This window comes from Halichoerus grypus, chromosome 14 (assembly GCF_964656455.1).
Source record: "Halichoerus grypus chromosome 14, mHalGry1.hap1.1, whole genome shotgun sequence".
In the NCBI taxonomy this organism is placed as follows: domain Eukaryota; kingdom Metazoa; phylum Chordata; class Mammalia; order Carnivora; family Phocidae; genus Halichoerus; species Halichoerus grypus.
This window is the reverse complement of record NC_135725.1, coordinates 2,776,988-2,789,454: the sequence shown is the minus strand read 5'-3', so window position 1 is coordinate 2,789,454 and position 12,467 is coordinate 2,776,988. Positions and strand designations below refer to the sequence as shown.

Here is a 12,467-nt window from a genome sequence, read left to right as displayed (position 1 = left end):
GTTTGTCCCAAGTACAGAAGCTGCGCAGAGCGGCTTCCAGGCGCTCCAGAGACACAACAGAACATCTACACGGAGGCACCTATGGCCTCGGCCATACTCATCCCAGGGACAACAGACCGATTCTGTGTCAACCTAAAACTTTGAAATACGCTTACTCCTGAGGAATAAAGAATATGAAAAAAATACACAAGTGAGAACCAGCCTTTTGAAAAAGGAAGATGACGTGAGGCTAGCATCATCGGGTACGAGAGCGGAAAGGTGGGGATGCGGGGTGCAGAACGGAGGCTCTGGCGGGAGGAGCACTGTGAGGCAGCGGGAAAGGGCAACTGGGTCGGCCTCTGGAAAGATCCCTCTGAGAAGAAATACAGTCTACCTAAGCAAACAAAAATGAAAACATGGAAGAACCAGAAAAACAATATTAAAAAACCTAATAATAATCTTGGAGTGTTAAGGTGGAGAAATGCCATAAAATCTAAACGCAATAAAATCACAAGAATAAAAAACATCAGTATAGTAACAACACCCAAAGTCTCTGCACGGCCAAAAAACGTTTAAAAAACAGGCAAATGACAAACCAAAATAACAATTACAACTCTTACCCAAAGAGCTTTCTTATCATACAAAAAGCCACATGTCAATATTAAAAAGATCAAAATCCCAAAAGACAAATGGGCAAAGAACATGAACCAACAGTTCACTGAAACCACCAAGCTCTTCAACAAGAAAGAGGCTGCTCGCCCTCCCCTCCCAAGAAAAATGCAAACAGCCTCCCCGGAGCCGGGGCCGGAGCTGGAGCCGGGCACCGGGCACGAGCCGCTCTGGGTGCACCGCTCGAACAAGCAGCAGGGGCGTGACCCATGCACCCTCAGATGCACCTGCCCTTGCGTTCTCGGTGGGGCCCCACAGAGATGTTCCCACAAGTAGAAAGGACAGCGTGCAAGGTGCGTCCTTGTTCACAGCTGCAGACGTCTGCAAAGAGCCAGGATGTCTGTCGGTACCATCTGAGCAAAGCAAGTGTGCGCACGGTGCTCACAGCCGGGCCCCCAGACTGCTGGTGAGCTCCCCGCGAGGGGCCCACAGCGCCGGGACGCCAGACCTCTCTGTCTCTCTCACACGTTCACACCCTGACTACCAAGGACCCATCAAATGTGGCAATGCTGGCTGCCTCTGGGGGCTGCAGGCATCTGGGGGGCTTACTCCTTGAAAGGAAACCTAGCACCTGGTTCACCGCACGGCACGGCCCCAGCAACCTGCGTGCAGACGGACTTACGGACGGGGCCCACGACATCTGCCGGAGAAGAGAATATCTCCCGTGGCCCCGTCACCTGGCACTAATTGTAGGATCATCCAATGTTCTTTCAAGAGAAAAAAGCACATCCCGCTGCTCTGGGAACTGGGACGTCACTCTGCAGCCGGTGTCACCACGTCCCTTAGTTTTGCCCACGCCCGACCCAGGTCCACCTGAAGACCGAGGAAGGAGAGGAGGAAGCAAGCTCTGGGGACAGACGCTCAAGGAAGGCCTCAGTTCCGGGCCGGCAGGGAAAGCAGGCGGGAGACGGCGGGGGAGGGGCGCGAGAGCCTCAGCTAGGACTACAGTTACTCCCAACTTCCCGCCGGAGACTCCCGTGCCCCTTGACGCCTGCCACGTGGTCTCTCTCTGCCTCGTGTCCCGCAGCCCCGGGGCCGACCACAAAGGCTTTCCGCGCAGCGGCGCCATGGCTGTTGTCCCTTCAAAGGCCTGCTTTCCAGGTGGCCTGTGGCTGACGTCAGGACTTGGGTTTCCGGAGGGCACCCACCATGCTAACTGGTAAGAGGGGCTACGGGGTGGGGATGAGGAGGCTCATGGTCCCTGCACACGGCACCCCACACGCGCATCCTGTGGGACTCCCCTGGGAGGGACTCTGCAAGACTGGGCCTGAGGGGGCAAGCCTAGACGGTTCTGCTCCACCCAGCCCCCAGCCCGCAGGCTCACGGGAGCTGAAAGCGTCTCCAAGGGCCCACCCCCCAGGACTCAGACGACAACACACGCAGAACAGGCAAAATGCTCAAGACAAGTGCCACGTACAATTCAAGCTCAGCATTACCAGGCGCAACGCCGCTCCGCGCACAGTACCCCACACAGCCCAAGGCCAGGATGCCAAGTCCGACCTTTAGAATACTGCAAGCCATCGGCGAGCTTTTCCAGGAAGAATCGAGTTCCTTCGGCCTCAAATAAAAACACGCACAAGAACGGATGACGACGAACACAGCTGAACCTGCTGCCAATGCAGATGCCTCTCGAGCCAGGCAACCCCCCCCATCAGAAGAGAGGCAGCCCACAGGGGAAGCACGGCGTGGTGCCCACTGCACACACATACTCAGTCCCTGGTCTGTCCGTTAAAGACACGAATCACAGGAGAACCCGAGACGAGAGCAGGAACCTGGGACGCAAACGGACGACTGGGCGCACCGACCTGCCAGCGGGGCGAGTGGGGGAGCCCCGAGCCCGCCGTCTACAGCCCAGCGTCCGGGCACGTTCCGCGCAGACGGACGTTCAGAGGAGGTGAGGGCAGTCGGCGTGCGCACCTGCGTCACCCAGGCAACGCCGGGCCCTGCGCTTCTAGGGGCGGACGCACCCCTACACCCTCTCTGCATGAGGCTCAGGGTGCCGATCCGGCCCCAAAGCAGCAGCGGCGGCAACAAACACAGAGACTTCAGGACAACAAAAACTGCTCCCGGAAATTGGAAATAACAGCAGAAATGGGAAACTCTGCTGAAGCTTAGAGGAAGCCGTTAGGATTCCTTAACAAAATAGAACCAAGGAAAGGCTGAGAAGACAGCAGTGCAGGGGGGCCTCGCGAGCCACCCGCCCTCCTCCCAGAGCCTCGGGCACAGGACAGTGCCCACCCGCCTCCAGAGAGGAGGGAGGACGACGGAGAGCGGGCGCAGAGCCGGGAGGCTGGGCTGCGAGCCCCAGCACAGGCCTTCCCTCAGCCCCAGGGCACGCACTCGAGCCCGCGTCAGCACAGCGCGCTCCCCAGCAGGAGCCGGGAGGCCACCCCCAGGCCACAGCCGCAGGGAGGTGCAGAGCGCCCCAAGGCGCCCAGCTGAAGCTGTGGAGCGCCCCAGGCACCAACGGTCTTGGAGGAGGCTCAGGCCGCAGGCGGGAGCTGGAGGGCGGACTCGTGTTGAAGCCCAGAGCTGTGAGGGGACCCAAGGGAGGGGCGCGGCCAACACACAGCCGGAGCACAGGGGCCCGAAGTCCCCTTCTGTCCTATTCCAGTGTCAGGGCCTGCCCCGAGCTAGGACCAGGGCGAGCTGGCCGGGCAGTGAGCAGGTCCAGCGGCTGCTCTCAGGCCCCGGGGGCCCCACACAAGCCAGGAAACCTCAAGTCTCCAGCTGCGAAACGGAAACCAGGAAAGCTCAGTGTAGGATCCAGACTCGGCCCTGCAAGGTGACCTGTCCAACGTGGGAGAGAGGCCCGTGCCCGGGGAAGGCTCCCTTTGGCCCCCTGGCAAATGAAGACACAGGACACAGGCTGCTGACTACCCGTCCCTCTAACACACAGCCCGTGTCCGTCACCTCACCCAGCCCGCTGCATCCCACAAAACACAGCCAACCTGCCGGGGCCGGTAAGGTGGCCAAGCCCCTGGACAAGCCGGGAGTGCTCACAGACTGAGCAAGTCAATTGGCAATGGAGTGCCGGGCTGCCGGGCTGCCGGTCACAAGATTCCCGCAGCGTGAGCTCTGGAGGCCCCCCGCCTCCTCTTCACCCCGCCCCGCCAGAGGCCTGCACCGACTAGCCAGACCATTAGCCGGCACCCACAGGGGCCTGGCTGCCTCTGAGAGCAGGACACTGGGTGGTCAGGTGAAGCTGCAAACACAGCCCTCAGGTACGAACAAAGGGAACCAAACCCGCCCCAACGGCTGGGCCGGGGGCCACAGTGCTCAGTACCTTTCGACTGGATCTTCTCACAGTTGGGAGAGATGATGATGCACTTGAGTTTCCTGAGCTTCAGATGCTTGAGGACCTCCCGCAGCCCCAGCACGAGTCGGCGTTTGGTCTTAGCCTTGACTGGATCTTTCTGGTACATGCGGTCTTGGAAGCGCACCAGCTCCTTCAGCAGATCCGTGACACAGGCGTCCACCTCCTTACTCAGCATCTGGCTGCAGTAACTGAGAGAAGGTGCCCGCTGGCGGGGGCCCCTCGGGAATCCCTGCGAGGAGCGGCCCGGCCGCAGAGCTGGGGCTCCTGACAGTCAGACTTCACATCCTCCCCACTCCCGACCACGAGGGACAAAGGCTCTGCACCCCGCGGCCCCCCGATGGCCCGCCACGTGCTCCGTGGCAGCTACTGCCCACAGAGACCCACACGTGGAATGTGCCCTGAAGAGAAGTGGGACGGGAGCAGGCAGAGTCCCCTCAGAAACTACCCAGAGACACCAGACCGTGAAAGGGAGGTGTCACCGCACTGCCCAGCCCCCCAGCGCACACCTCAGCAGCACGTGAGGACAAGGACCTCGCAGAAGCAGATAAGGTGGCCCTGACGTGGGTTCTGATGAGGAGGAAAGCCGGGGTCTGGCCTGGCGGCCTGAGCACGTCGGCGCAGGACAGCCCCATGCTCAACACCAGAGTGAGCACACCCCGTCCCAGGCCCCACGCGGGCACGGCCCTGTGGTCACTCACTCCCGGAATCTCCGGCTGTGGATCTTGGGGCAGCCTGCGCCGTTGGGAACGAGGTGGCAGCCCTCCACCTCCTTCTGGAGCTCCGCTCTCGGCAGCTCTTCTGACCTGCCCTCCAGCACGGGCGCAGAGCACGGCGACGTTTCCGGCCCTTCTGCAACAGCCCGGAGAAGCGAGTCAGGGCACAGCCGCCCCCACGCTGGGCACACAGGCTGAGGGCGGAGAAGGCCTGAGCGCACCTCACGGGGCAGCGTCTCTGGAGCGGCCCTCGGCAGGATGACAAAGGTGACAAGTCCTCAAGCCACACGCTTACGATCTGTGTACTGTTCTCAACACACAGCTCAGTCAAAGGCCTGCTAACACTTTCTCTGACGCCGGGACTCTCACACTGCTGACAAAGCAGCTTCATTCTCACGGCCACTTCAAGCTCCGAGGACCATCCGATGCCACACACATCATACCTGGGGACCTCGTCCCTCTGTCCCTTAGACCACACCCCAAGAGCCACGGGCACCAGGAGCTCTACCGGCCCATGGGGACGCCCTCTTCCCGGCAAGTCGGACTCGGACAGCAGCCGCATTCTGCTTTCAAGGCCGGCAGCGCTGTCCCGCCGTGCCCGCCCCCGCCCCCACCCCAGCTGCAGGCTTCCCCCCACTCCCCTGCTGTGCCCGCACCCACCCCGACTGCAGTGTTCCCCTGCTGTGCCCGCGCCCACCCCTGCCACAGGGCTCCCCCGCCGTGCCCACCCCTGCCCCTGCTGCAGGGCTCCCCTGGGCAGCAAGCAAGCGCGCTCGGTACCTGAGGGGTCGGCCGGCTCGAGGGCCTCGTCACCACCGCTCTCACCATCCAGCACAGCGTCACTGGCGGGAGCTGGGCTCACAGCATTTTCTTGGAGACGCTGCTGCTTTCTCTCCTGCCGTTCTTTCAAAATAATCTTTAAAATGAAATAAGTGATTAAAACACCTAAATACTTGTCCTTAAAAATAAGCCCTTCTGCAAAATAAGCCACCCAACCTCAGCGGGCAGGCATCGTGCCTTCTTGCGCCCTCACAGCAGCGACATGCCCTCCGTCCCCCAGGGGCCGGGCCCACGTCCCCCAGGCGTGCGGAGCCGGGCACGCAGGACCCAGGCCAGACAGCAGCGGCTGCGGCAGCCCCAACAGAACCCGTATTCCAGAATCGGAGCGCCAGCCAGATCGCCCAGGGGAGGAGGAGGGCAGCGAGGGTGAACAAGGAGAACACAACGGGCCCCGTTCCTGGTTCTCTGTCTGCAGCCCCGCCGAGTATTAAAAGAAAAAGAGCCCGCCTCCAGGAGCGGAGGCGCCCTGCTCTCTACCCTCCGCCGTCCCACTCAGGGAGGGGGGTCACTGTCAGAGAGTCGCGCGCACATCTCGAGAGAGCACATTCCAGCAGAGCGAACGTCAGAACCGAAAACGCTAAGAGCTCTAAGAGGTAACACAGACGGGAAAGTGAGGTTTGCTAGCGCCTGCTTTCACCGCATACCTTCTTCAACGAGGTTGGCTTCTTGGCCTTGGGGACCTCCCTCTGCTTCCCCTTCTTCATCAGCGGGGCGCTGGAGTCCAAGGGGTTGTGCGGGGTCTTCACCTGGCTCAAGTGGTGGCCCTTCTTCCCCGACACGGTGTCTCTGGAGAGGACCGGCACCGCCCCGACTGCGACACGGAGGGGACAGGGGCATCAGGCGCCCTGCCCAGGACCTCACTCACCCTCGTCAGACTGCCTGTCACACAGTCTTCTCACTGACAACCCCATGAAGTTCAGTATCTTCTGGCAGAGATCCAAAAACACCATCAACTTCTCTGGGGACAACCAGCGTCCCACCCCTGTGATAGAACCTCCACGTGGCTCAGCAAAGTGTGCGGTGGGGAGACCCCACCTTCTGAAACTAAGGTATTTCCAGACAGTGCGCACCTACAACAGCCCTTTTGAGGGAGTCTCTCCCCACCATTTTCGAAACCGCCTCTGCAGAAGGTGGCTACTGGTTTCCAAACACGCATCTTCTCTCTCAAGATTCTCTTGAGTTTTCCAGACAGAAAGATACTGTCCTAGATGCCCGCCCACGCCACCATCAGGAGAAGATCACAAACGCTACTCAGCATTCCCACGGCATGCTCCCATCTTGCTCTATTCCCGCCTTCTTCTTCTTGTTCCAAGGAAACAGCTTATTTGTGCCTACTTCCTTTCCTTACCTTTTAGTTAGAACAATTTCCCAACACACACCCAAGAAAAGGGAACGGTACAACAACAAACCCCACGTACCCACCATCCAACCTCAACACCGATATTTTCCCAGGCTATCTGACCCGCCCTCACTGGGTTTGAAATATGCTGCTGAGTTACAGGTGTTTTCTCAGTTGGGCGTGAGGGTGCCCTGCCTAAGGGCACAACAGGTCTGCCCCGTAGCTCTGGGTGCTTCCAGCCACGGCCCCGCACAGCTTCCGGCATCTCTGGACCTGTGCTCCCATGTCAGATGTTCGAAACGTACGCATGATGAGCTCGTCTTAGAAAACCACCCCGTGCTGACCCTGTTCCCATCTGTTCACTCTGTTCCTAATGCCACTTCCCAGGGCCAGACCTCAGCTGGGCACCTGACTCCTGCTGCCTGGGCCCCTCCTGTCTGCCCAGTGCCAGGCGACTCTCCACACAGCATTACTGGTGAGCCTGGGAGTCCCTATCACACGCACAGTGAGGTCGACCAACCCCATCCCTAAAACAGCCACCAAGCTGGACAAAACTCTCATCAACAATCACGGCAGCCCTCCAGAAAGTGACCAAAGGCTTACGACAAACTGCGGAGCTTTGCTAGTGCGCTCTATCAAAGTCGGGGCATCCCATCCAGGCTGCTCCCACCCTCTCCCTGCTGACAGCTGGTTGGACCAGGGCGGAGAGGCCGTGAAAACCCGCAGCCTCACTGCTTCTGCCAGAAGGGGCTGCTGGACTGACAGCGTGCTCCTTCAGAGAGGTGACCCAGCAACAGGCAGTCCAGCCAGCCTGAGCCACGGCCCTCTGCCGGCAAGCAACAGGGCAAGAGCGCGTCCACCCCACATCCCTGCCCACAACAGAGCCCGTGAGCAAGTGCAGGCGTCCCACGAGCCCCAGGACACGGAGGCACGGCCTGCACGCTGAGCGCACTCCAAGCCCACACACGCCTGTGAACAGACCGCGGGGGCCGCTCAAGCTGGCCGTGTTTAAGCACAGCCTCCGACGCATCTGTGCTGTGTGATGCAGGCGTGGCCCCGGGAAGCCAGAAACAACGAGAACAAGGAGAGAAAACCGAGCTCAGACACCAGCCACCCACAGCGTGTGGAAGACGGCCTTCAGATTCAGGCCAACGCAGGTGCTAAAAAACCCCCGGAAATGAAACCATCACCATCGCTACTCTGAGGGGAAAAAAAATTCAGAAATCAGAGCTGCTACAACTTAGTAACTAAAATACTGAGTATTCAACAAAAAATTCAGACTTTCAAAGCAAGGAAGTGCGACCCACACTCAGGGAAAGGAAGTTAAGGAGAAACCGCCTCAGAGGTGCCAACTGGGGGGCTCGGCTGACCAAGACTTCGAGGCAGCTCTGCGAACACATCTGCACCCAGTGTTTCAATAAACAGAAACTGCCAGGAGGCGGTCAGCAGCAGATCCAGCATGGCAGAAAAATCAATGGAGCTGAAAATAAACACAAACTGTTCAGTTCCAAGAAAACAAAGAGATGCAGGAAAGTGAACTGAGCCTGAGAGACCAGTGGGGCGTCAACGAGCAGACTCATACACGTGTAATGGGGGTGCCCGGAGACGAGAAAACCAAAACAGTTTCAGAAGAAATGAAGGCCCCTGGGGCACCTGGGTGGCTCAGTCGGTGAAGCATCTGCCTTCGGCTCAGGTCATGATCCTGGGGTCCTGGGATTGAGTCCTGTGTCGGGCTCCCTGCTCCGCGGGAAGCCTCCTTCTCCCTCTCCCTCTGCTTGTGCTCTCTCTCTCTCTCTCAAATAAATAAAATCTTGGAAGAAAGAAAGGAGAGGAAGAAAAGGAAAGAGAGAGAGAAAGAAAAAAGAAAAGAAGAGAGAAAGAAAGGCCCAAACTGCCCAAATCTGATGAAGGCATTAGTCTCCGGAGCCAACGTGCAGCCAACCAAGGTGGGGTACGCACACAGATCCGCAGCAGGCGAGTCCTAGCACGTGCTGAAGGCCAAACGAAGAGACAGCACAGAACGGGCGTGAGACCAGCAGCCCCGCCGTGTCACGGGCACCGGTGGAGGCCAGAGCACAGGGGCACCCAAAGCACAGGCACAGCTCGACTTACTGCACCCCACAGAAATGGGGCATTTCACAAACCAAAGGCGGGCAGCGACCCTGTGTTGGCACATCCATGGCACCCTCTTCCCACCCGGGGCTGCACTTCATGTCTCTGTCACAATTCTCACCATTTCTTAAACTTCGTCGTTCCTATTATTGGTCATGGCGATCTGTGACCAGTGATCCTCGGTTCTACTATTTAACTGCTCTGGGGCACCACAAGCCGGCCAACTTAAGCCCTGTCTCCCCCTCTCCTCGGCCCATTCCCAGAGAGGGGCCCAATAACAACGCTCCAGCGGCCTCTACGTGTTCACACAAGAGGAAGGCATGCTGAAAGCGGAGGCTGGCCAAAGCTAAGCTGCTTGTGTCAAACAGCCAAGTTCCTGAAGGAAACTGCACGTGCACCCTGAGCACACGGACAATAAGGAAGCGAAAGAGCTTACTGCTGATACGGAGGAAGTGTCAGTCCTCTGGACAGAAGATCAGACCAGCCCCGACATTCTCCTCAGCCAAAGCCTAACCCAGAGCGAGGCCCTGACTCTCTTCAATTCCGTGAAGGCGGAGAGCGGGGAGGAAGCTGCAGAAGCAAAGTCTGAAGCTAGCAAAGGTCGGCTCCTGAGGTTTAAGGAAGGAAGCCGTGTCCGGGGCGTAAAAGTGCAGGCGAAGCATGAGGTGCCGATGGAGGAGCTGCGGCAAGTGATCCGGAAGACGGAGCTGAGGTCATTACCGAAGGCGGCTCCACCGACCCACAGATCTTCAGTGTGGATGCAAGAGCCTCCCACAGGAAGAAGATGCCATCTAGGACTCCTGGCTAGAGAGGAGAAGTCAGTGCCTGTCTTCCAAGCTTCCAAGGACAGGCTGATCGTCTTGTCGGGGCCAGTGCAGTTGGTGACTTTAAGCTGAATGCTCGCGGACCATTCTGAAAATCTTAGGGCCTTTAAGAATGATGCTAAATCTTACTTCCGGGGAAGACAGCAAAGTAGGAGGCTCCTAGGCTCACCTTATCCCACGGTTACACTAAGCTAACACCGACATGAGTGTAAACAACCCAGAAAAGGACCCAAAGACTGGCAGAACAGACTCTCTACAGCTCAATGTAGAGAACGGGCACATCAAAGAGGGACAGGAAGGGTGGACATGGTCTGGAGCCCAAAGGAGCCGCAGGGCTGTCCGCAGGAGGGAGACAGGTGCAGAGAGGGGACAAGAGCAGACCCCACACCAGGCAGCCGGGATCTGCACTGGGAAGATGAGGCACCATAACATCGGGCTTTGAAAACCAGACAGGCCCTACCAATCAGTGGGGCGGAGCCCCTGAAACTTTAAAACCAGCGGCTCAGCTCTGGGGGAGCTGGAGGGTGGCAGGGAATGGAGACCGCACAAGAGCCTCACGGAGATATAGCAAAGCAGCAGCAGGTTGAAAGCGCCTGGGGTATACGGGAGGGACAGCTGTTTACTAATCTCAGAGCCCACACTGGAGGGGCAGGGATCCTTGGGAGACTTTTCCAAGAATAAAAGAGCTGGCAGGTGCCATTTCCCTCCGCCACCCCCCCAGCCAAGATACACAGAAACCTCCAGGAACCAGCACAGTGATAATGGCACGTGCCCCGACACCCCACCCCGGCCTCTGCAGGGGCCTTCCAGGGAGGTTACAGCGTCCCTCCCACAGTGGGCTGGCCCGCACCCTGCCAGCACCGGGCGCCTCACTCCTGTACTCTTCCTGCGGCCCCGCCCCTGCCCACCTGCCGGCCCCGCAGGAGCTCTCCCTGCCCACTGCACATCCCCACTGGCGGCACCTGGAGCCCCGCCCGTGTTCTCCTGCGAACCTAACCCCTCCAATACGCCCTAGGCCCAAGCTCATCCAAAGTGGTGCCACAAGCCTGGCAGTGTGCAAGCAGCCCCAAGAGGGGCCAACACCCCTCCACAGTGAGTCCTGCCCCCGGGAGAGGGAAGGTAACCACACACACCAGTCCGAGTGCGGCCCCAGCAGTGGGCTGGGGGCAGACATCTGGTCAGACTGCAGGGCCCGCCCACCCACAGAAGCTTCTCAGGGGACAACCTACGGTTCGGTGACAGTGCCCCTCTGACAACTAGCTGGTCTGACTCACTCAGGCCAAGGCGGCCCCAGACTGGCCACCAAAAACCCACGGACCAAACCCTGCCCTCAAAAGGCAAAGAGAGCCACTGCAGATGAGTGGCCTGAAGGAAAACAGGGCCAGGCCACAGAGCAGTAGGCCACAAGCACCCCACAGAGGAGACATTCGCTGAAGTGCCAGGCCCTGGGGAGCAGGGGACACCACACTGCCCGGCCCGACAGGACCTCTTCTTCATGGGGCCATGACTCTCAAGAGCAGGAGACACGGCTGACTTCCCCAGCACAGAGAAAGAGACACAGAGATTTTGACAAAATGAGACAGAAGAGAGTGTCCCACTTCAAAGAACAGGGCACAGTCACATTAAGACAAAAATGGTGATAATACACCTGATAGAGAATTTAAAGTATTGGTCATGAAGATACTCACTGGACTTGAGAAAAGAGTGGAGGACCTCAGTGAGACCACTGACAGAGAGAAAACATAAAAAAGAACCAATCAGAGATGAAATACTCAGTAACTGAAATTAAAAATATCCTACATGGAATAAACAGTAAACTAGAGAAAACAGAAGAATGGATCAGCGACCTAGAGAGGACAGAGGAATAGAAAACAAGCTAGCTGAACAGGAAAGAGAAAAAGAGTAAGAAAAAATGAGAATACGTTAAGGGAACTCAGCATCACCATCAAGAGTAGTAGCATTTGCATTATAGAGATCCCAGAAGGAGAAGAGAGAGAAAATGGGACAGAAAATATATTTGAAGAAATAATAGCTGATAGCTTCCCAAATCTGAGGAAGGAAACAGAAATCTAGATGCAGGAGGCACAGAGAGTCCCCCACAAAATAAACCCAAGGAGGTCCACACCAAAATACTTAGTAATTAACATGGCAAAAAGTACTAATAAAGGGGGAATTTTAAAACCAGTAAGAAAAGGGCGCCTGGGTGGCTCAGTCGGTTAAGCATCCAACTCTTGATTTCGGCTCAGGTCATGATCTCAGGGTCGTGGGACTGATAACTCTGTGCTGGGTGTGGAGCCTGCTTAAGATTCTCCCTCACCACAGAACAGAGAACCCAGAAATGGACCCTCAACTCTATGATCAACTAATCTTCGACAAAGCAGGAAAGAATGTCCAATGGAAAAAAGACAGTCTCTTTAATAAATGGTGTTGGGAAAATCGGCACATGCAGAAGAACGAAACTGGACCATTTCCTTACACCACACACAAAAATAGACTCAAAATGTTTGAAAGACCTAAATGTGAGACAGGAGTCCATCAAAATCCTAAAGGAGAACACAGGCAGCAACCTCTTCGACCTCAGCTGCAGCAACTTCTTCCTAGAAACATCGCCAAAGGCAAGGGAAGCAAGGGCAAAAATGAACTACTGGGACTTCATCAAGATAAAAAGCTTT

General features: G+C 57.6%; 1 protein-coding gene across 5 annotated transcripts in view; it reads right to left on the bottom strand.

Annotated features, from left to right (window-relative positions):
• The window catches only part of SECISBP2 (SECIS binding protein 2), a 46,626-nt gene that overhangs the window by 3,310 nt on the left and 30,849 nt on the right, over nt 1–12,467 (bottom strand). For all 5 annotated transcript variants that reach the window (XM_036075059.2, XM_036075061.2, XM_036075062.2 and 2 more), the window contains 4 exons: nt 6,165–6,331; nt 5,461–5,596; nt 4,666–4,816; nt 3,935–4,155 (listed from right to left, as the gene is read on the bottom strand). In XM_036075059.2, coding sequence (XP_035930952.1) covers nt 3,935–4,155; nt 4,666–4,816; nt 5,461–5,596; nt 6,165–6,331 — 675 coding nt within the window. The remainder of the gene's footprint in view (nt 1–3,934; nt 4,156–4,665; nt 4,817–5,460; nt 5,597–6,164; nt 6,332–12,467) is intronic.